The sequence below is a fragment of the Danio rerio genome, chromosome 11, assembly GCF_049306965.1.
Source record: "Danio rerio strain Tuebingen ecotype United States chromosome 11, GRCz12tu, whole genome shotgun sequence".
In the NCBI taxonomy this organism is placed as follows: Eukaryota; Metazoa; Chordata; class Actinopteri; order Cypriniformes; family Danionidae; genus Danio; species Danio rerio.
Genome location: NC_133186.1, coordinates 41,977,808 through 42,002,807, shown reverse-complemented (window position 1 = coordinate 42,002,807; position 25,000 = coordinate 41,977,808). Strand labels below are relative to the sequence as shown.

Sequence of the window (25,000 nt, the reverse complement as noted above, 5' to 3'; positions counted from 1 at the left end):
CGACAATATGCAGATTAATAATAATAGCTAACTTTATCATATTACGACATTATGCAGAATAATAATAATAGCTAACATTATCATTTTCCGACAATATGCATAATATTATAAAGGCTATCATTATCATATTTTGACAATACAGAGATTAATATTAAAGACCATCATTTTCATATTCCGACAATATGCAGATAAATATTAAAGGATGTCATTATCATATTCAAAGAATATACAGATTAATATTAAAGGATATCGTTATCATATTCCAACAATATGCAGATTAATATTAAAGACTATTATTATCATATTCAAAGAACACAGATAAAATATTAAAGGCTATCATTATAATATTCTGTCATTATGCAGATTATTATGAATAGCTATAGCATTATCATATTCTGACAATATGCAGATTAATTATAAAGGTTATCATTATCATATTTAGACAATATAGTGATTAATATTAAATCTATGATAGGCTATATTGAGAGAAAACACATTTTAATTTTAAAAGTTCCGTCGCAAACATCTAAAAGAAACAAAGAAATCATGCAAAAGCTGGATCTGAATTTTTTTTTTTTTTTAAGTTAAACCTCCATTAAAATATGTTAAATTGTGCATACGTCAACTAACAATGATTATCTAGCCTAACTTTATATGTGTGTGATGTCATCATAACAAACGTGTTATTTGCAGAAGCATGCATTTGTGTGTGTGTTTGTGTGTATGTGTTATATTAATATGCATATATGCGTGTTTGGAAAAAACGCGCACCTAATTTATGCAATAGCGTGTGTATTGATTCCTACTCTCCTTCTCCATAACACACGGTGGCAGGAGAACAAACAAACCATGAGCCTCAGCCGTAGGAGAATATGCGGGTTTACTATGGCGAAGACTCACCTTATTAATATTTATTTTGTCATGCTGACGTTTTTTTGTTTCGCCGAGGCGTCTATTCACGTAAAATAAATCATATTCAGAAGTCAAGCTTTGGTTTAAACAGGGTTCGCCAGTTGACAAACGCCTACTTTCCAGCGTCAGTCTTCCAACAAATCAGTTTGCCCTGTTTGCCAAACGTCACGTTGCGTAATTAATATTCATGAGAACAGACCCTCGCCGTAGTAGGGATTGGTGGGAGGCTTTAGGAATACTGGGGAACATGGCGGCTGCCTTGGAAAATGAATTGGAAGTAGATAACGAAGACTATTATTCTCTGCTTAATGTCAGAAGAGAGGTAAGAAGGTGGATATGTTTCTAAATAGAGGCGGAATTCGTTTAAATGTGCGAGGTTTGCAAGAAATGAAGAATGGATTGCAGTGTTTTTATTTAGGTGACACTGTCCTAAGAGATGTGCATACAGCTGTCATCGCCTACTATAATGTGCCGGTTGCATTGGGATTGCATTTATTATAATCCAACGATTCATGCTTTGACAGCTTGTTAGTAGTAGTCGTTTGCGGTCATATTATCGATATATTTGCATTCGATGTGATGTTTATTAATATTTTGAATGTACCCACGTCAATGTCGGCTTAACGTTACCTCAGAGTCGCCTATTTACTATACGCTTGAAAAAGCTATACTATTCCTCAATTCTTCATACCATGTATAATTTCTTAATAATATAGGCCTACTTACCGTCACGTAAACTCCAAATCGCGTGTCCTCGACCGATTTTCACAAGTACATTTATTAATTCATTGAAACTAACTCGACGTGAATGTAACGGAAATTATGTTACCGGCGGAATATGAAAACAAACAAACAAAACAAAAAAAAACGCGCCAAGTTGCAGTCTTACCCGAGCAGGATAGCCAACCAAAATCTTTTGTTAATGTGTGGCTAAGCCAATTAATTTAAATATGTACATTTTAAAAATGACAACTTAGCAATTTTGTTGCTAGGTTTAGCAACTTTTCATACAACCATAGCAACTTTTTTTTTCAAAAGGCACCTATAGCAACAAATTTAGCAATTTTTAACATTCATTTGGCTACTTTTAGCAATTTTTAAAAAGTGACTGAAAAGAGCAGTGGCTGCAGGCTTCACTCAGTAGAGTAAATTGCTAGCTCAGATTGTTTTTCATAACTGTTAATTTACTGATATTTGTTAACATGTATAATTGTTGGTAATTTAGGTAGCAATAAACTCCATTAGTGCTATATTTGTTGTCACTTTCACAAATGTGTTAATTTTACACGTTAAAAAGAGTAAGACACAAGTTTGTTTAAAAGAATGCACCTGTCTATTATCAGTGTTATATTTAAAAATTTAAAAAAATATTGTATTACTTTTACAAATAGTCAACTACATTTTTCATTAAAATCTAAATGGACATATTTCAAATCAAGTTTTTTTTTTTTCTGAGATGGCCAGTCATTTTGAGAAAACATTAATTATTTTGTATACTACGTAAAGATGTAGTTTTGAGTTGCGATTACGCAATGACGTCACCATGCAAAGTAATATAATAATATTGTAATAATATAATACATGGCGCCTCAGAGAGTAGAGACATAACAGGCTTTTAAATTATGTAAAAAATTAGAATATACAAATCGCAGTTTATTATAAAAACATTTTGGAAAAAGAAACACAAAAACAAACTAAAGGGGTATATACACATCACACAAGAAAAAGATTATATAATTTAAAAAATTTCAGTTGTTTTAAAACCCTTTTTTGTAAAAGTGTTACAAACAGTTTCAAGGAAATGCTGCGTTTCAGTAAGCAAAATATATAAAAAAAAAAGGTTTTTGGTTTGAAAATTATCATTTATGTATATAAAATGTTGTTAAAAAGAAAATATATATTTTTAACCTTCTTATCTTGTCATGTTTAGCTTCTGTTTTATGATTAACAAAACCAAACAAAACATTTTCCGATAGTAAGGAAAAGTCTATCAACATTCTCAATTACTAAAAAAAAAAAAGAAAAGTCTTTCCAAAGCAAATTATAATAACTGCATTGCCAAAATAAGTGAGACATGATGGGCTTAAGCTTGTCAGATACTTATTAATGACATCACTGGTATGCAAATTAGTGTGTGGCGTCATCTGGCAACATTTAGCTACTTTTCAGCCAGACTTTAGCTATTTTTCATTGGAAATAGTGGGCAACACTGAATAATGATCCTTTGTGTCATATGTCTCTTGTCTATATTGTACATTCCCTAGGCTACTCAAGAAGAGTTAAAGTCTTCGTACAGGCGTCTTTGTATGCTTTACCACCCTGACAAGCACAGAGACCCAGAACTAAAGAGGCAGGCAGAGCAACTCTTCACATATGTACACCAGGCATATGAAGGTAAATATTACATAACTCTCCACAGGTTTCTATTATATATTAGATGAATAGTTCATCCAAACATTAAGTTCTGTGTTTATCCCAGTTACAATAATCAATATATTAACTTATCTCACAACACATGACATGAGCTCAATAAGTTTTGGTGATGCAATATACAGTTGAAGTCAGAGTTATTAGCCCCCCCCCCCCCCCCCCTCTTTTTATATTTCTTTTTTCAATATTTCCCAAATGATATTTAATATTTTTTTTTCTTCTGGAGAAAGTCTTAATTATTTTATTTCGGCTAGAATAAAAGCTGTTTTAAAATTTTTAAACACCATTTTAAGGTCAAAATTATTAGTTAAAATCTTTTTCAATAGTTTACAGAACAAACCATCGTTATACAATGACTTGCCTAATTACCCTAACCTGCCTAGTTAACTTAATTAACCTAGTTAAGCCTTTAAATGTCACTTTAAGCTGCATAGAAATGTCTTGAAAAATATCTAGTCAAATATTATTCACTGTCATCATGGCAACGATAAAATAAATCGGTTATTAGAAATAAATTATTAAAACTTTCATGTTTAGAAACAAGTTAAAAAACCGTCAATTCGTTAAACAAAAATTGGGGAGAAATATACAGGGGGATAATAATTCGGGAGAGCTAATAATTCTGACTTCAACTGTAGTTTAATAAATGCTCTACAAAAGTGGTCATCATTAGTTTAATTTAACTAACGATAACAACACTTAACACTTACATTTCTAAAATCACCGTTAGAGTAGCTTTTTGTATTTATAGTATATTTCATCACAAACTAAAAGTTTCCTAGAGCCAAAATGTAAAAAGGTAGAACATACAGTATATGGTACATGATACAAAAATAAAACTGCATAACTTTGCAGTGTTAAAGGGCACCTATAGTGAAAAATCTACTTTCCAAGGTGTTTGGACAGATATGTGTGTAAGTATAGTGTATAGACCATCATATTGGGGTGATATAAACACACACTGTCCTTTTTTTTTTTTTTTTCCCAATTCAACAACATAAAACCGGTGGACCAATTGGAGCAGTTTTTAGATTGACCGCAACTTGATGTAGGAGTGCGGTCCCCCCGCCCACCAATATTGATTGACAGGTGCGCATCACCTTTTGCTCAGTTTGTTGTTTCACGTCCGCCATTTTCAGTGTGTGAGTCAAAACGATGTCACTAAAGGAACATCCTTCTTGTATTTTTAGATGCAAGGCTCAGTGGGCTCAACACAAGATCAACATTCACAACATGATCGCTCTAATCAGAATTGTTTGTAACTTTAGGTGGGTTTGCAAACGTGTACCTTTCATTGCGTCTACCTTAAACTTCAGCCCTTTGCATTTCTTGCAGTCACAGAAGCTCCCTGTGATCTTAACTAGGTGCATCTGGAAAGAGCAAGCGCGTTGCCTCACTTGCGCGTCTCTCGATTGGAAATAAAATAACGAACATGCCTGCAGGTCGCACACCAGAAGCGCCGCTCTGCTGAGCGTCGTGCCACGCATCACCATGCATTTTAGAATTCTAAACATAGATTTTTATCAGGGTACACACAACGATGCTTCAAGTCGGCGGCTGTCCGCGGCGCCCAGCCACGATTCGGGACACTTCATGTTTCTGCCGCGCCACTGAGCTCCATCTGAATAGTTTTATTTTAAATAACATCCAAATGTGCGTGTCTGGTGTGCCGTGTCGCGGCTCTGAGTGGCGCATCCGGTGCCTTAGACAAAGTTAATTCAGTGTGCGTGGTTATTAGTCTCGGTGTACAAGCTCGAAACTTTAAACTAACAGTTGGTTGTAAAACTATACAAGGAAACAAATGACTGTGTACTCTGCTTGGTCTGTGTCCGAGTCGTACATGTACAGCTGAATGCTGATCCTCTTACTCATGTTGCTTCTCTCTGTCTGCCTGTTCGTTGCCAAACACAGAGCGTGGGAGCTCTTGGCTCCGCCCCTTGTTACGTTGGGCGGGAAGTCGAAACTAATTTTCATGTGAAGCAGCACACCCCTAAAACAATGATCTGTGTACATGCCCCCAAAATAACACTTTTTTTTTTAACACACTATAATAAAAAAATCTGAACTGAGTTTTGAACTGAACCTAAACTGGCACACTCAGAAGAACCACAGTATTAATATTAAATCTTGAAAAAGGGGTAAACTATGTGCCCTTTAAATAAATTTACATTGTTCCACATGTAAAACCCACATGAAATGTATTTAAGAAGAATACTTTTAAAGTATTAATTTAATAGACTGCTAAAAAGTTGTGATAAATAATACAGTAAAATACAGTATACTGGTCACATTTGTAAATTGTGCAAAACTAAATAATCAGTGGATAATCATAGAACCGAAATTGTATATTTGCACTTTTTTTTCTGCTATTTTGTAATTTAAATATTAAAAAAAACATGTTAAAATAAAGAATAAGTGCACACAGATGAAGATAAAGCATGCAACAAAAGATGCTTCATGCACAATGTTGAAACTCAAATTAGTGGTTTTAATGTCATACACTAGACAGTAAGAATGTACAATATGTCTCTAGAAAAATAACTGACAGTAATTAATTTTTACTTGACCTGTGAACAGTTCTCAGTGACCCTCAATCCCGAGCCATATATGACATATTTGGGAAGAAAGGCCTGGAGGTGGAAGGTTGGGAGGTCAGTATTGTTTCTCTGCATCATCAATGTTTGCGCTGCTGTGTGTTGTGGTGGTGCATCTAATATGAATGACACGTCTGCATATCCCTTGTATCTTTAGGTGGTGGAGAGAAAGCGAACCCCCGCAGAGATCAGGGAGGAATATGAACGTTTGCAGAGGGAAAGAGATGAGAGGAGACTCCAGCAGAGAACAAACCCTAAGGTGGACATTCCAGAGCTGAATGACAGCGAAAGATAATGAAAAAACTGTTTGTTTTTTTTATTATTTTGTTCAACCTCCTGGTTTTGTTATGTTCCAGCCTATGTCATTTTAAAGTTTCAGTATGCTAGTTTGCTTCTAACATTAGAGGACAGATAATAACAGCCAAATCAGTGCATAATTGTTGAGGTTGATTGTTCAGGAGATCAGCTTTTGTTCTTGATTTATCTTTTTAAGTGCATTGCCAGTTTGCGTATTATTATCAGTGGTGTAAAGTAACAAATTACAAATACTCAAACAACTGTAATTGAGTAGTTTTTTCTCAGGTATTGTTATTTACTGAGTAGTTTTAAAAATGCATACTTTTCCTTGAGTACATTTTAGCGCTGTATCAGTACCTTTACTCCACTACTTTCCTTCAACCTGCAGTCACTACTTTATTTCTGTCTTGTCAATGGGGATTGGCTGAAGTAGACAAATTGGTCATGTTACTTCCACCCAATCAAATCGCACATAGAAGGTAAATTGCACCATACTGAACAACCTCAAGACATGGGCACTTTGTAAATGCAGCAAATCAATTTGAAAGTATTAAAAGTGTCCAAAAAGATGTTCAAAATCTTTAACACAATGACCCAGAGACTGTTTAGACTGCAATGCATGTCCCTGATGAGAAGATAGCAGACGTTTGAAATCGTCAAATGGCCTTAAATAACCAATAAAAGCACTACAGAATGTTACGTTTACACATCCCTGCACAAATTGCGTGTAAACGCATCAACCTTTCTCAGTGTAATACTCAAAACTCACTACTCTTGAGTACTTATAAAAGGTCTTTTAACTCATACTTGAGTAATATTTACAATAGATGAGAGAGAGAGAGAGAGTTTTAATTTTATTGCCATTTCAGCTTCTGTGGCTATGTCATGGCAAAAGAAAAAAAATCAAGTTTACCACATTTTATAAATACTGAAAAACCAGAATGTTGGTAACAACCAAAGATATCCATAAATGAACAAACAAATCTAATTAGTTTCCAAGTTAAGTTATGCGTAATAAAATAAAATGATGCTAGGAAAAAGTGTTAAACACATGAAGAAAGGGAGGTGTAAAAAGGAAGTGAAAGCCCAGACAGCAGCTGAAATCTCTCAGTAGTTCTTCAGCAACCCTCTGCTCTTTGTCATTGTAAATTAATATCAGCTGCTTCAGTCCAACATCTACATTAGCAGGAGGATGAAGATGAAACCAGAGTGGACATTTCAGCAAGACAATGATCCAAAACACAGCCAAGGAAACTCTTAAATGCTTTCAGAGAAAGACAATCAAGCTCTGGAATGGCCCAGCCAGTCACCTGACTTGAATCCAATATAAAATACAAAACAAAGATCAGATTTGATAGACGAGACCCACAGAAAAAAGTTTTTACACTTTGTTGAAGTCATGTGACAATGGCAATGCATGTGACTTCATCCTCCATTTAAGAGTTGTTTTTAAGCTGCCACCACCAAAAAAGGCTAAATTTAGTCAAAGCTTAGTTACCTTTTTATATTTGTATTTCTTTGGTTGTTATTAACATCCGGTGAAAATTTCACGTCAACAGCACCTTTAGAAATATGAATAGTTATTTTATATATCAAATGGGGTGGTGGGGAATGTTTGTCGGAGCTGAGCAAGTTTCTGATGGGCCTATAGCTGACATTTATATGAACTGCACATTACAGTCTCATTTATGTTAAAAGCTTTCTATTGTAAGTCCATATTTTAGGAAAAATAGCAATCACTGTGATTTGCAGTTAAATATAAATTATTATGTTATTTAATTGTTTTTTAGGTTGTTTATTTGCACCATTTATTAGGTTTGTTACTTGCACAATTCTCCCCAAAAAAATTGAAATATTTAATAATTTTATCTTTTAGGGGACAATAAGCGTTGGCATAGATGCGACAGACCTCTTTGACCGATACGAGGAGGACTTTGAGGAAGTTCCCGGAGGCGGTTTTCCCCATATTGAGATTAACAGGATGCACATTTCCCAATCCATTGAGGTCATTATGGACAACTGACAATTTCATGATAGTATAATTAATCTTGAACTTCATTTTAATTACCAATGTTTATGTTTGGCAGGCGCCGCTGACCACTTCAGATACTGCTGTCCTTTCTGGATCCTTGTCAACACATAATGGCAATGGTGGAGGAAATATAAACCTTTGTGTTCGGCGTGTGACCTCAGCAAGGGGTTGGGGAGAGGTGAGACTCATATCAACACACCTCCAGTACGTTTGGCGATCTGGTTCTAATGCCCTAGCCTGCTTTTGTCTTTAGATGGAGTTCGGTGCAGGGGATGTTAGAGGCCCTTTATTTGGGATGAAAGTATTCAGGAATGTTACTGCACGCTGGTAGGTAATCACATAATCTGATTTTGTCAATGTTATTTCATTTTGTGTACACTGGGTGTCGCTGTGACGGTTATAGTGACTTTAGTATATAGCTAGACTACGTACTGCAATTAGTTTTTGACCGCAGTAGCATGAAATCGATGGGTATTTAAAACACTTGTGTGTTTTCTTTTATATTGACATTATACACCCACTGGCTACTTTATTAGGTACACCTTACTAGTATAAGGTTGGACCCCCTTTATGCCTTTAGAACTACCTTAATCCTGGTATAGATTCAACAAGGTACTGGAAATATTCCTCTAAGATTTTGGTCCATATTGACATGATAGCATCACGCAGTTGCTACAGATTTGTCCAATCTCCCGTTTCACCACACGCCAATGGTGCTCTATTGGATTGAGATCTGGTGACTGGAGGCCATTTGACTACAGTGAACTCATTGTCATGTTTAAGAAACCAGTCTGAGATGATTCGTGCTTTATGACATGGCACGTTATCCTGCTGGAAGTAGCCACCAGGGCCTGGTTTTTCAAAAGTAATCCACTAGAATTTCGGAAAACGGATTAGATCAAAACTTGAAAATGGACTTTTCAAAAAAGAAAATGGATGACATAATTGGATTAGATCTCGTAATCCAATCTTGGTTTGATTCAAACCTTTAGTTTGGGTTTTTCAGACCTTTTTTGTAGGATTTGGATGACCTTGATCCAAAAAATCTGGATTAAACTGATCCCATCAGAAGGGTGGATTCAGCATGGATTTCATTCCCAAAATGTAATGAAAACTTTAAAAATGTATAAAACAATACTACATTTGGATCATGCCGTATCTTACAAGATATCCTATTTAATCATAAGGTTTTAATTGTATTCGTTCATCAGTCAGGCTACAGTGATTAGGTAGGCTTTTACGTATTCAGCCTTTCAGTATACGCCTAGAGCAAAGTAGAAAAAGTTTGACCTGTATAAAATATTCCCTCAAACAGCTGTGAAAACTGACCAAAAGCAATACATTTTATTGTCACTAATTGATATATTCATCACAATGGAAAATATTTTTGTTTTTAGAATATTTATTAGTGATGCATGCAATGATTACAGAATAACCAAAAAAATGCAAGGAATGGCAATGACTGATTTTTGAAATCACTTTCAACAATTGCAAAAAGAGACTGAAAGGGCAGAAGCACAGCCTTGTCTGGCAGAGGAACAACTGACTCTGACCAAACTGCAGCAAACCAAGGCCAGACTAGAGATATGCCTCCTAAAGGCTACGCTCAGACAAGCTGGTCTAACCACATCAGATGAGGAAGTCTGAAATTATTGTGGATTTTTTTACTTTTTTTTTTTAATTCAATGCATCTATATTTTAAACTTTTTATAAATATCCTCAACGTACAGTGTTTGTGTTGTAGGTCTCAGATGAGTGGACTGCTGGAAGAGGATGGGGTGGGGGGTTTTCTTGTTATTAGTTTTTTTCTTTTTCATTTCAAATAAAAATGAAGTTATATTGACCCCACACTGGCTATTCTACTTGACGCTCTTTACAGTTCCTATGCAGATCAGATTGATACAATTCGATGTTACTTTGGAAAAACTGGCTCAAAAAGTAAGCTGAATTATGTGACCACGGATTGCAAAAAAAAAAAAAAAAGATTACTAAATCTGGATCAATTTTATTTGGATTAAGCCTTTTGAAAAACCGGGCCCAGAAGATGGGTACACTGTGGTCAAAAAGGGATGGACATGGTCAACAACAATACTCAGGTAAGCTGTGGCTTTGACACAATGCTCAATTGGCACTAATGGTCCCAAAGTGTGCCAGGAAAATATCCCCCACACCATTATACCACCACCAGAAGGGATCCATGCTTTCATGTTGTTGATGCCAAATTCTGACCCTACCATCCGAATGTGGCAGCAGAAATCGAGACTCATCAGACCAGGCAACATTTTTCCAATCTTATTTTGTCCAATTTTCAAAATAAGTCAAGCTCGTCAGCCTTCTTCTGTGACTGAATTCCTCAGGAATCAGATTTAGGTCCTACATGAAGAGATTTGGGTTTCTCTTTCATGTAAATCTCAAAATACTCTACAACTATGTTTTGCAGCTTTGTGACTGCCCAATGGGGATTGCAGTTCTCCTCGCGTGGCATTCGACCCAGTGCCAGTACAATGATGGCTCGTCACCTGGACCAGAACACTATGGGCTACCTGCAGTGGCGCTGGGGAAGCCAGTCTGCCATGACCACCAGCATCGTCAGAGACACCAAAACAAGCCACTTTACATTGGCCTTGCAGGTGAAGCTCACACAGAGTACATTTACATGAACACTAATAATCCAATTTTATATATATATATATATATATATATATATATATATATATATATATATATATAATTATTTTTTAGATTTTTTTAACCTTTAATGGATAGTTGTGCAGAGAATTGACAGGAAATAGTTGGGAGCAGAGAAAGGTGAAGGGTCGGCAAAGGACCTTGAGCTGGGAATCGGACTCGGGTCGTCGTGAACACCATGGTGCTATATTTCAGCACACTTAACCACTAGGCTATTGGCACCGACCCAATAATCCAATTTTAATACAATTAAGATAATACAATGATTAAAAGTTCACCATGTAAACATTGATTTTTGATTCCCTTGCTGTGACTATATAATTGAACTAAACAGAAATGGAATTAAGACATGTGGACTATTCCTATTTTAGTCACATTATTGAAGTGCGGTACAGAGATGTAAACACCTTAATCAAATTATTACCATTTTGTAGTACTTTTTGCTACATAATGCGACAGGGCGCACACACGGCAGTTGTCAAGCGTTTGACGACAAACAAATGAGAAAGGCTTTGAACAAGAGAGAACATTTTTGGTGCGAGTGGGAAACAATGACTTATGCTGAGAATTCACTTATGCTGCGAACTCTCATCCAGTACCTCCGATTATGTTATGAGGTCATGAAAGAAGAGTTGGTGTATGAAATGGCAGAGGTGGCCTATTGCTTGAGAATTTGCATCCGCTGTCATCTGTGTGAGAATCTAACTGCAGTTGAACTTGTCTCAAAATTAAAAACAAAGCCCCCAAAATTACATATGGTGGCATGATGAACATGAACTGTTGTTGCATGAATCGCCAGAAGAAACTACCATTGAATAGTGACGTAATGACGTTAATCGGACTATGTACTTTAGCATGTAAAACAAGAACTTGAAAGGAACATTTAAAAAGCAACTCATGTAAACACCTTAATCATATTGTTGATTAATTTTATTCAGATTAAGGCAAATCATTGATTATTGATGTCCATGTAAATGCAATCACCGATGATGGTAGTTTGTTAAACTGAAAACGCAGTTAGCATATTAAGAATGTAATGCATCTGTCTGTATTCCTGTTTCTCAGCTGGGCGTTCCTCATTCTTATCTAATGATGAGCTATCAGTACAAATTCCAGGATGAAGACCAGACCAAGGTCAAAGGTTCCATCAAGTATGTGTCTCTTTTTTTAACTATGGCATCGGCAATCTGGATTAACATTTAAAAGTGTGATATCTGTAAAATTTGTAAAATGTTTTTTAATGAAGTCACTTATGCTCATCAACAGGGCAACAATACGGTAAAAACAATACATTTCTGAAAATGGTTTTACAATTTAAAAATAATTAGTTATTCCTAAAAATAAATTAAGTTATTCCTGTGCGGCAAATCTGATTTTTAATCAGCATTTCTCCAGTGTGTATTGTCAAATAAGAATAGCAATTCAAAAGAAATAATTCTAATGTCCTGATTTGGTGCTTAAGATATCTTTTGGTAACCCTGATCAAATGTTTGATATGCACGCGTGTGTGCATATATATACAAAGTTAAAGTCAGAAATATTGGCCCCCTTTGAATTTTTTTCTTTTTTAAATATTTCCCAAATGATGTTTAACAGAGGAAGGAAATTTTTACAGTATGTCTGATAATATTTTTTCTTCTGGAGAAAGTCTTATTTGTTTTATTTTTGCTACAATAAAAGCTGTTTTTTAATTTTTTTAAACACCATTATAAGGTCAAAATTATTAGCCCCTTTAAGTTATTTTTTTCGATAGTCTACAGAACAAACCATCATTATACAAAAACTTGCCTAATTACCCTTACCTGCCTAGTTAACCTAATTAACCTAGTTAAGTCTTTAAATTTCACTTTAAGCTGTATAGAAGTGTCTTGAAAAATATCTAGTCAAATATTATTGTGATCATGACAAAGATAAAAATAAATCTGTTATGAGAAATGAGTTATTAAAACGATTATATTTAGAAATATGTTGAAAAAAAATTGAGGAAAAAAAATAAAAAGGGGGTCTAATAATTCAGGGGGGGCTAATAATTCTGACTTCAACTGTATGTATGTATGTATGTATGTATGTATGTATGTATGCATGTGTGTGTGTGTGTGTGTGTGTGTGTGTGTGTATATATGTATATGTGTATATATATATGTAATTAAAACATTGAGAAGCTATAAATATTACTACTATTTAATAACTATTATATTATCATCCTAAAGTGTTTTAACTGTAATGTGTAGTAATTAAAAATGTAGTACTGGGCTCAAAACTGGTCTTTAGGAAGCTTAAAAGAACATTTATAACACAATAAATTTTGAACATTCACTGTACTCCTCAGTCATAGCTTAATTCATGAGGGTTTAATTAAACACTTTTTAAGACTATCGTGTGTGAAATTTTAGATTTATACTGGCGTAAATTGAGATTGGGATTGTTGGTGATTGAATGGGTGTTGAAGGCCAGCTTGGGTAGCTATACATGAACAAAATTAAGACCTATTAAAAAAAAGATTTAAGACATACAACACAATATTTGTGTAGTTTTGAGACTTTTTAAACCCTAAACATTTGATTTAGAGATTTAACACACTTTAAGACCCTGTGGATACCCTGTACATCTATTCTGATTCATTGACTTGTGTTCTACAGGACAGGCTTCTTTGGCACTGTGGTTGAATATGGTGCTGAGCGCAAGATAAGTCGCCACAGTGTTCTAGCTGCAACCGTCAGCATCGGTGTCCCCCAAGGAGTTTCCCTCAAAATTAGGTTAGCACCGCAAAAAGCAGCACAGCTCAGCAGAACAACAAGCTGCTCATGGGTGGTCCATTTCTGATCGCCATTTTTCATTCTCTCTACAGGTTAAACAGAGCCAGTCAAACATACCTCTTCCCTATTCACCTGACCGACCAGATTTTACCCAGCGCTGTGTTTTATGCCACTGTGGGCCCGCTGGCCATCTACTTAGCTGTCCAGAAGCTTATTATCATGCCTTATGTACAAGCCCATAAGGAACAGTGAGTTATTATCCGTAATTACTGCCCTGAAACCGCCCATTTTCCTGAAACCCCTGTCTTTACCTTGGATTCTCTGATGAAGGGCGCTGACTGTGTGGTTGTTTACAGGGAGTTGGAGAAACAGAAGGAAGATTCTGCTTCAGAAATTGCTCGCAGGAAGCAAGAGGCTGAATCTGCTGTAAGTAAAATAAATGCATAGACAAAACAAATTCTCCCTCTTGCAAACACAAACAATCATTTATCAGGGCAGATGTGTAGGTTTTCGTGTTATTGTTTCTTTGGTTTTCAGGTTTTGTTGATGCAGGAGTCGGTGAAGAGAATCATTGATGCCGAGGAATCTAAAATGGGTTTGTTTTTTTAAACATTTAAATAGATGCAAGTAAAGCTCTGTGAACATGTGATATACAGGCAATTACCAATGATAATTATTGCATTCATTTAAAAAAAAAAAACGAACTAAATCAATCCTAAAGTTATATATCCTATGTGCACAGTGTATGCCACAGATGTCAAACTCAGCTGCGTCTAAAATCGATTACAACCAGAGCTCATACTTTCTTGGAAAACCTAGAAAAGTCAAAAATTTTGACATGGCATTTTTCTGGCCTAGAAATGTTTTGGAAAAGTCATGGGAATTACATTTAGGCTGTACTCACACTATGTACAGTTGCTTTGAACCGGGCCGAAGCATGCTTGTCGCCCCTCCTGTCTCCCCCGACGGCCCACACTCACATTACATTTGGGCCTGAGCACGCTTTCGTCATCGATGATGCGCTATTCAGTAAGAAGCTCTCTCGCTCAGCACAGTGGAGATTTCATTAGTTATATCGTTTTAGGGTGCTTTCACATCTGTAGTTTGCTTCATTTGGTCCAGACCAAGGGCAATAAATGATACATTGTTGCATTTTCTGCCGTCTTTGGGTCGTTTTCACAACACACTGCTGGCTTTGGTCCGAACCAGTTGAAACGAACCAAAATGCAGTCATCTGACAAAATCCACATCTCTCATTGGCCAGATGTTGTTAAACATATTTCCTAAACTGCCTTTTGATTGGTCAGAATTCACATGCGGGAAAATGCCAGTAAACTCCCGCAGGTAAACAAAACCTTTTACTCTGGAGGGATGACTGCGCTGGCTGATTGTATCCCTGCCTTAGACAAACTATACATTACGAAAATTAAGCGTGGCCGCGGCTGGAAAACAGTGTTTAATGCATCACTCGTCACTTCAGGAGGAGACATAAATTAATTTAGCTAAACTGCGACATGGTCATCTTGCGTAAATATTACCAACAATCCATCAGGTAATATTTTCCCCTTTATCTCTCTCTCTCTGTTGGTACAGCACGGACAACAAATATTTTTCCTCCATATCCCATAATGCACAGCGCATCGGCCTAGGGCAGCTGAATTAGTCCAAAACGCGCAGTACTTTTTGCGGTTGGACCTGTTTTAGTACGAATCATATTTTCACCACAAACGAACCGCTCCAGGGTTCGTTTGAAAGTGTACCAAGACCATCTCTTCAAGCAGGTCTCAGTACGCTTATTTGGTCCGCTTTTGGTGCGCACTCGAGTACGATTGCTGCATTCTCACCTGTCCAAACGAACTGCACCAAAAGGGGAAACGAACTCTAGTGCGATTCAATCGAACTAAATATGGCAGGTGTGAAAGCACCCTTAGTCCCTTGATATGCAGTGACACGCCAAACAGATCCGCCATTTTTGACGCTCATAAACAATCATAAAGTCCTCGTGCTGCAGGAATTAGGAGGTTTGCTGAAGGTGCAGTCATTTAGAGCTTGTGCTTAATTCTGTCGTACAGCGCTGCGAAAAGGGGCAGGGTTAAACAATTTGATTAGACGTTAATAAAAGTAGCAATTGCTCTATATTTTAAATGACTAAACTATACTATGGTCTAACGCAATCACGTGATGCGATTTCGCAGGTACAAATTCACCAAGCTTGAACTTTCGAATGCAGTGAAATGCGAAACTTGTCACACACGCTTGTGTTTCTGGTGAATGGATGTCTATGGAGCAAAGTGCAGTGTGATCGTGACTTTACTATAATAGTTTTCCCTACTATTAACAGTTTAACAAACTATTAACAGTGTCTAAATTTAGTTTCAAAAATATCTATATACTGGAATGGGGGTTAGTTGTTTTTACTACTTTCTTGGCCAAAAACATGGTCTCATATAATTATTGCTGTGTAAGCATCATCTATTTTACATAGATTTAAAAATATATTGAAACTAAAGAGATTGTTGTGTGTTTTGTGATATGCTGTAATAAATTAAATGGTTGATTGTTTTTCGTATGATTTACCATGTATACGTGGACCTTACATGAAACATTAAGTCATGAAAATTGACTTGAAAGTCCTGGGAAAGTCAAGGAATTGTTGTAGTAAAACATGCATGAACCCTGCATTACTCAGTAGGTACTACATTTGAATTAGAATTTACTACTCGATCGTTAAAAAAGTATGTTCTATATTGTATGAATGTGAGTTTTATGAATAGAACATACTATATGCGCCATTTTGCATAATCACGTGACCCACCCACATCAGTTCCGTTGCTTCACTCCCATTCATGAATTCAGGATGGTTGGGAATTCTCTCGCGATAAGAGTAACATGCATGGTACTTCTCGCATACTGTTTTTCGAATTCGATGAAATCGGACATACTACTTCACATACTGTTTTTTTTTTGCATACTATATAGTATGGAAATATGCAATTTCGGACGTAGCATTAGTTTCTGGAGGGCCACATCTCTGCACAGTTTAGCTTTAACTAAAATTAAACACACCTGACCAAACTAATTGTGTCCTTTAGGCTTGTTTTACACCTCCAGGTAAAGCCGCGGTCACACTTCACTTATCAGCCCATAGACTTCCATTCATACGCAGGGTTGGAACTAAACTGTGTAGGGCTGCGGCCCTCCAGGAACTGAGTTTGACACCCCTATGCCATAAAAAAAACTCCTGGACCTAGAAAAGGCATAGAATCTTTTTAAATAAAATATTTTTTTAAGTAATGCTCAATTCTGATCTTGTATTTGTTCAACTGGGAATAGTTTTGTGTATTCATTAAAAAAGGTATAATTGTTGGTTAGAAAAAGTGTGAATGGTGGTATTCTGAATAATACTAATGTTTGCTGAAAAGAATGAACTCAAATTGTTAATTTCTTGTCCATGTGTTTCTGATGTAGATATATAGCTGTAAATACAACAGCTTGTTTGGTTTTCCTCAGCCACCTGCTACACTTCCTGTTCATACATCTTGATTTACATTCCTGAATGGATGAATATCGCACTGTAAATATTGTTTTTGTGTTTAATCTAGGTCTCATCATTCTTAATGCGTGGTATGGTAAATTTGTGTCAGACAATAGTCAGAAACGTGAAAGAGCGAAGGTCATTGATGTGACGGTCCCGCTTCAGTGTTTAGTGAAAGATTCTAAACTCATGCTTACTGAGGCATCAAAGGTTAGACATGCAAAAAAATCTACCTGTTCTTTACATCAATGTAACTCGCTTAAATTCTTGTATTAATTAGTTTTGTTTTGTGTTAATCAGGCTGGCTTGCCAGGGTTTTATGATCCTTGCGTTGGAGAGGAAAAAAGTCTAAAGCTGCTGTACCAGTTCAGAGGTGCAATGCACCAAGTGTTGTCCGGAGACACAGATCCTCTTAGGATACCTAAACAATGTGAGTATACTGAAAAACAGGGAATTTTTTATTTTTAAAAGGTTGGTCTTATTTTGCTTTTTTAAGAGTATACCTATTGTAAAATATAATGCAAGTGTGGATTTTTCATAAGTGTCAAAGGTCAGAAAAAACATAAATAAATGTGCACATTATATGTATATATATATATATATATATATATATATATATATATATATATATATATATGTATATATATATATATATATATATATATATATAAATCAAAAATGTTTTAAATAACAAAATGGGAGGGTGGCGGGAGATGGTCTGAAATGCAGGATATGGGTTTGAAATATGGGAGAGTATCTGGGAAAAACCCAGTGTTGGCAGGTATGCTTAAACATACACTCTGCACTTGGACTACTTCAATATTTTTGATAAGTCGTGTTGGGCATTTCACTCTGTCTTGTGCTGAACGCAGTTGACCAATTGCAACAGACTGTCATTGGTTCAATCAGTGTAGATTAGCTTCGCGCTAAGGAGGGGTTTGGGAAAAAATGAATCGCTGAATGAATCATATCCGAATCGCTGGGAGAATTAGGTAAAAATAAATGCACATTGTAAGCACAATATGTACCTTGCATCCATATCAGCCTGTTGTTGGAGATTCATAAAACCAAAATATGACCCTTATAATGTATAATAGGAGCTCTTTAAAAAACTCATGCAAAATGACAAGTGACACTTAAGGGAACAACATGCAGAGGTAGACCAAAAACAACAAAAACTAAGAGCAGTCTACTGAGAGAAAAGGCACTGTCTGTATTTCATCAGCTGCCTAAATATTCATAGTGGCGTTAGACATTTCAACTCTTCGCAACGTTCAAACTCTTCGTTTTGTGTGGGTCAGGATTGAATTCTCTCCAGACTTTGAGGAGCCTTGATATAATGTACCTGCTTGTAATTTGCATGATAAGTGGAGATATTTTATTTCACTGATTTTTATTTGCATAACAGAAGCGCAACCAATTTACATAAAGGCAGTATATGATCTTTAGTGGTCTTCAAAACATCTACTTTGACTCTAAAACACTGTAGTTGTATCTGAAGCCTGTAAGAATTTGATTTGATTGTTGACAAGATGCTGTTTTATGCGCCATGAAAGCAAATCCACTTGCATTTTAACTAAAATGTGGCACTTTCATTCAAAGATGGTGTTTTTGTTCTGTCTCTTTTCATTCAGCTCATAGAATTGATTCAGAGACATAAGGATCTTCCACACATTGGAAGAAAGCACAGATGAACTCAATGGACATCAAAGGAACATAAAGGGACAGTCAGGCATCATGTGATCAGAAGGGCTGCTCCTCTTCATTTCCTGTAGTCACCCTTGTATCACCTTCGTGTTGTCTATGTCAAATCCCTTTACATACATTGGATGAATGGGTCAAACATGTCTCCTTAAAGCCCTGCTCACACTGTGCGATTTCAGCCAGATTTGGTCCTCTGAGACAAATTTGGGAAATCCTAAAAGATTCTAGAAATCCTCGGCTAAATTCTGTGGTCTTTGATTGATGGTTTAACATGTTCGCCAAAAGTCGCATAAAAGCATGTGCGATTAAATCTTCCCTCCAAAGAAGTTCTGGCAGATTCATAAAATAACAGACACTACTGCAAGTGTGAGTTTAACGTCAAACCAAGAACCAATAAGAATGCCATATTTGATAATGCAACTGGCACGACAACTTCACACCGTTTAAGTTTGTTTATGGATAGTAAAGTGTCGTCACACTCCCGGTGAGTTTTCTTGCATGTGTCTGTGTTTTTCAGCGTTTGACATTACGACAATTGAGATCATGTGGTGTGAAATGAGAATCAGTCTGACTTGCTACAATCATTTAGGAATTGCACAGTGTGAACCAGGCTTCAGATCTGGAGTTTTATATGTGAGGCTCCAGATGAACCACCTTAACCTGGTTGTGGCTTTGATAGCTGTTTGTTTTCAGGTGGTGGGAGGAGGTTAATTATTGTACGACTCCGTCCATCGATTTTAATCAGTGTTACATTATATTACACTATCTAATATCAGCAGGAATAAAGCTCCAGAAACTAAACTGTACTTTATAAGTGCGGTCCAAACCATAAGGAAGACCCGAAAAATACATCAGGTTCTGATGTTGAAATGTTTCATGACATGTATGGTTTTGCATGTTTGTACACTGGGCTTAAGAATGGGAAATCTTTTGGTCACACCTTCTCCAGTACTGCTGTTTTTAGGTCTTCTTGTGACCATAGGATTTCATTTACCTTCAAAAGATGTGAAACTTGGGCTGCGGTCATGTTAATATTTGTATTGTCTAGGTGAATCTCAGATAAAAAAAAAATTGGGTTAGGGTTGTCACGATACTGGAATTCAGTATCAATCAATGCTGAAATTTTAAAAACGTCTTTATCCTGCTAAGATTTGTGCGATGCTGAGCACGTTTTTAAACACCACTGATTTGCCATTGTGTTCACGTGCTCAACAGAAATGACTATGGTTGGCCATGAAGGTCATCAGTTCACCAAATTCACCGCTGTTTACTGAGTTTAACCACACATACTTGGACACCGGAGTGTTTTAAAGCCGCGATTCATCAGCGGATCGCTGGTATGTCAGCTTATAGACAAAACCAGCCGATTGACGGCATTTTGAAACGCTCCAGTATCCCTGTATCTGTGGTTACACGCAGTAAACAGCGGTGAGTTTGGTGAACTGATGACCTTCACGGCCTATCACAGTCATTTCTGTTGAGCACGTGAACATGATGGCAAATCAGCGGTGTTCAAGAACGTGCTCCACAGCACTCAAATGTTCACGGGAAAGGGACGTTTTTAAAATTTCAGTATCGTGACAAGCCTAGTTTGTTCATGATACTGTTTGCTTGTTTGCTCATATTTTGTCAGAGAATAAGAATAACGTATGAAAAATGATTAAATAATTTACATAATGCATTGAATTTGCGTGTACAGAATAGGGCTGGGTGATTTGACCTAAAATCTAAATCTTAATTAATTGAACATTTTGACTCCATTACGATTTATAAACGATTGTTTTATTCATTAAATTTTTTGTCCTCATAGTTCACTAATATAGTAAATATGCTCACATATTGCAAGTGAAAGATTTTTGAATGAAGAGTGCATTACTTAATTTTAAAATAATTGAAGAAAACACACACCATCTACTATCTATGATTATTTATTAAACATTAACAAGCATTAACAACAAATTAAAACACACATTGCCTGAAACCAAGTCACAAACAAATAACTTGCACTTTTGGAAACAAAATTTATTATTTTCAACGTTTTTCATGTTAAAAGTAGAAAATGAGCAGAATCTCTACTAAATAAAATAATTGATGTATATTCTGTAAATAATATTTTAAACAGTGCATTTCTTGAATCTTCTGTAAACTAACATTTTAATGTAAATAATAATTTTATTGTATTGTAAAATATAACGTCTCAAGGCATCTCTGGTGCATCTTCCATTCATCTTCAATGTAGTGCAAATGTGCAACGTGTAGTTACATATGTTGAGAGGTGCAAAGGATACGCCAAACCAGAAGGTTCGATGAAGAAGTATAAATCAACCTTAACAGAGCGACGTCACAACACTTCACACATGCTAGGGAAAGTAATTGAAATAATTGATCTGAAAAAAATTTACCGATTATAGTTTCTGAAATTTTTATTACTTTTCGATTAATCGCCCAGCCCTAGTACAGAACACACAAAATATATTGTACTGTAACATGAACATGTCATATTCTGTAGTAATTTAAATAAAAGATTTCATAACATTTATTTTGTTAAAATTACCATTAATAATAAAGTATTTTATATCAAAGTTGGTCACTGAGAATTGGAAAAATTGTTAAAATTCCCCATAAATCTTCTTAAAGCGTTTTATTTAACATACAAAGTATGACCCACAGTATTTTCATGAGATTCACCAAAGTCCTCCTTCAGTCAGAAGCCAAGCCATATCACAGATATCACTGTATTTTCTCCAGATTTAAAATATTTTAATTTGCTGGAGGTTTGCCTTGATAGCAACCTTCATTCTATTCACTTCTCACAAATAAAGCTGCAAAAGTTTTACTAGTTCAAAATGTCAGCATTAATTCTTAAAACACTATAATGCCATTTAGGTTTATTTGGCACTTATCATTATTTGAATCAGAGGGTTACCTGGAAATGTAAGTATGAAAGCGATATATTCCGAACACTTATATTTAAAGATTAAGCTATTTGATCTTGCTGATTTCTACCAATAACCAACTGAGCCATGTTTTAAGTGTAATTTGTTTTTTATGTGCCATTCCCTTTTTTGGTATTAGTTTTCTTTATTTTTCATTGTGTAGTTTTGTTAGTAACCTTTAGGTCTGTCATAGATGTATTTGTAACCATCATTCTAGTTATGACTTCATTTTGGGACATAAGGGAAAACAAGTCATTAATTTTGTTCTGAACTTTCATCCTACTGCTGGATCTTTTGCAAAGCAGTAAAATAAGACCGAGTCTCCCCTGAGACAGAACTAATACATGTACTATTGACAGTCTGTGGCATTATTTTGATGTGATTTTAAAAAATAGGCCTTTAAACATCTCTGGTTTGTTCTCCAGTACTGCACGTCTCCTGAAGTTTGTAGTATAGCTCATGTTCATGTAAATAGGTTGTTCAATCCACATTTTGCAACTCTGGAACAAGTGTTACATTCCTATCTGATGCAAAGCCGTACAAATGTATTAAATGTAATGTAGTCAACCTGAAGAGCAATTTAAAGAATAAAAGTGAAGAAACCTACACATCTTGAGTTGTCTTTTTATGTATGTAGGCCAACTAAACAACCATTTTATCGAATAGACCATTTTAACTACTCGTTAACGCGTTTTTACTACTATTTTAACGCAAATATATCTAATTAACCAAGTTCTCACACAGTGATGAACTGAGGCGAGCGGATTTTGGCGCGGAAATAACTTGTGTAGACTTTGACATCCATTTACATTACTCATTCGCTCGTTATCAAACCATTCATAATACATAAATTAAAACAAGTTAGCTAAGATACTAGATTATATTTCATACCTGTTTATTGTGGTGTTGAAGTAGACGACGGCAAACGCAACCGTCGACCGTGGAGTATGTTTATACCTGCACAGGAAGCCGACCAAACCACTTACTCCTCAGGGGGGGAAATCGATCGGTATTGTTTTGAATGGTTACTTGTGAATGTTTTATATCATCATACTTTCCGATGTTACATGTTTTAAGTAACATTGTAATGTGTAGTAAATATTTAATTAGATGTAAATACATATATCATACTCGCTTATTAATTGTATGTCTTATTATGTGAGACGAGTCTACAACTTAAAGGAACTTTGGGACTACTCACCCAATGTGAGTCAACATTAAACACTTACAATCAGTTTGTTTTCTTTTATGTGATTCTTGTACTGTTTTTCAGAAATCTGACCTGCGAAATCACATCACTTGATTGCGTGAGACCATTCGAAGATCAAAACATGACCTCTCTAGACAGAAATTTAAAACATGGAGCAATACCTCGCTTTTTTATGTCTAATAATCTTGTTTAATCCCGCCCCTTTTCGCAGAGCCGTATGACAGAATTTCCCACACACAAACTCAAATGTGACTGCAGCTGAAGAGCTTGATAAGCTAGCCCAGGTGTGTCTACACTTTGCAGGACACCGGCCCTCCAGGACAGAGTTTGGGCACCCCTGGTCTAGAGACAGGATACAGCTGTGGATATGCACATCAATATAAAGCATCATTTTTGTAACACTGTATAACAATAACACTTTACATTTCTATGATGGTTGAGTTTAGAGTTGGGGTGGGGGTAGGCATTAATAAAATACATTTTATTGGGTAATTTAATAAATAACAAATAATGCTTGGTATAACTACTGTCTTTTTACATTACTGTGATGGTTGGTTTTAGGGTTGGGGTCAAGGTAGACGTTAATAAAATACAATAAATAGGAAATGTAAAAAATAATGTAAATAATTCTCGTTAACTTCTGACCGCAACCGTATCTGATCTAGCATCAACTGAATAAATTGTGAATAAACTTCCATTTTTGGATAATAATAATTAATAATTTCTTACATTTATATAGCACTTTTCTGGGCACTCAAAGTATTTTACACATATATCACTGAAAAAAAAATTATTCAGAAATGATTCCTTGGATTTACTCAATCTTTTTACGTTAAGTGGTTGTAAACAATTTATTTGTGTTGAATTTAAACAAACAAATTAAGTTGAACATCATTAAACTTAATTTGTTTGTTTAAATTCAACAAATAAATTGTTTGCAACAGTTCTGCATGCAACACTTTTTCAGTGGGGGGGAATCTCCTCATCGACCACCAGTGTGCAGCATCCACTTGGATGATGCGACGGCAGCCATTTTGCACCAGACTGCACACCAGCTGATTGGTGGAGAGGAGACATAAGCTGCATCCCAAATCTCATACTTATGCACTATTCTACGCCATTTTGTAGTATAAATAGTGCAAGTTTTTGAAAAATCAAAAAAATAATAAGTGCACTTTAATTACCCTGATGATGCACTCATTCAGCCGCTAAAATGAAGTGTGTAATGATGGACACTTCATGCACTCAACGACCGCAGGTTTGCTTACGTAGCGGAAGGGGCGGAGCTATCGGACGCACATGTTGAATAACTTTATTTATTTTGGATTGTGAAAGCAAAACTCTCCTACGAGAGTGATTATAGCGCCTCCCGATGGTGAATGCGGTTATACTCACGGCAGGTATTATTTGATAATTTGGTTGTTTATTTCACTGATTTGGCAACCGTCAAACATCATCAGGGAAACGGTTTGAATTTCCTCTTAGTAAAAAAACATTAGTGTGCCATTTGGGATGACACTACATACATATACTATTCCGTTGAGTGTGTAAGTGCATAAGTACATAGTGCATGAGTGCATAGTGTATGGTGTGCCGTTTGGGACGCAGCTAGAGTGATGAACCCAGTTATGACATGGGGATGGTTTGAAGGTCATGATGGACAGAGGCCAGTGGGCAGATTTAGCCAGGATGCCAGGGTTAAACCCCTACTCTTTTTTTGAAGGACATCCTGGGATTTTTAACAACCACAGAGAGTCAGGACCTCGGTTTAACATCTCATCCGAAAGTTGGCGCTTACTTAGCAGTATAGAGTCCCTGTCACTATACTGTGGCATTAGGACCCACACAGACCACAGGTTGGGCGCCCCCTGCTGGCCTCCCTAACACCACTTCCGACAGCAACCTA

At 36.0% G+C, this 25,000-nt stretch overlaps 2 protein-coding genes across 4 annotated transcripts in view; one reads left to right on the top strand and one right to left on the bottom strand.

Moving 5' to 3' along the window:
* Positions 1–22,859, bottom strand: part of camta1b (calmodulin binding transcription activator 1b) — a 694,205-nt gene extending 671,346 nt beyond the window's left edge. For all 3 annotated transcript variants that reach the window (XM_073917049.1, XM_073917050.1, XM_073917054.1), the window contains exon 1: positions 22,776–22,859. The gene's annotated coding sequence lies outside the window, so the exon portion shown is untranslated. The remainder of the gene's footprint in view (positions 1–22,775) is intronic.
* On the top strand, positions 1,144–22,490 carry dnajc11b (DnaJ (Hsp40) homolog, subfamily C, member 11b). Its single transcript, XM_002667046.8, has 16 exons — positions 1,144–1,234; positions 3,177–3,306; positions 5,920–5,993; positions 6,094–6,195; positions 8,110–8,238; positions 8,321–8,443; positions 8,519–8,592; positions 10,706–10,895; positions 12,019–12,104; positions 13,593–13,709; positions 13,802–13,957; positions 14,066–14,135; positions 14,247–14,304; positions 17,312–17,454; positions 17,545–17,674; positions 18,879–22,490. The coding sequence occupies exons 1-16, from the start codon at positions 1,160–1,162 to the stop codon at positions 18,902–18,904; spliced, it is 1,683 nt and encodes a 560-aa protein (XP_002667092.2). The 5' UTR covers positions 1,144–1,159; the 3' UTR covers positions 18,905–22,490.
* Positions 22,860–25,000: the final 2,141 nt, after the last annotated feature.

What these genes read in the sequence shown, in the direction of transcription:
- dnajc11b (XM_002667046.8), top strand. Translation starts at nt 1,160, where the DNA reads ATGGCGGCTGCCTTGGAAAATGAATTGGAAGTAGATAACGAAGACTAT. An exon ending in GTACAAGCCCATAAGGAACA is followed by an intron (nt 13,958 to 14,065) that starts GTGAGTTATTAT and finishes GGTTGTTTACAG; the next exon opens with GGAGTTGGAGAAACAGAAGG. An exon ending in TGCTTACTGAGGCATCAAAG is followed by an intron (nt 17,455 to 17,544) that starts GTTAGACATGCA and finishes TGTGTTAATCAG; the next exon opens with GCTGGCTTGCCAGGGTTTTA.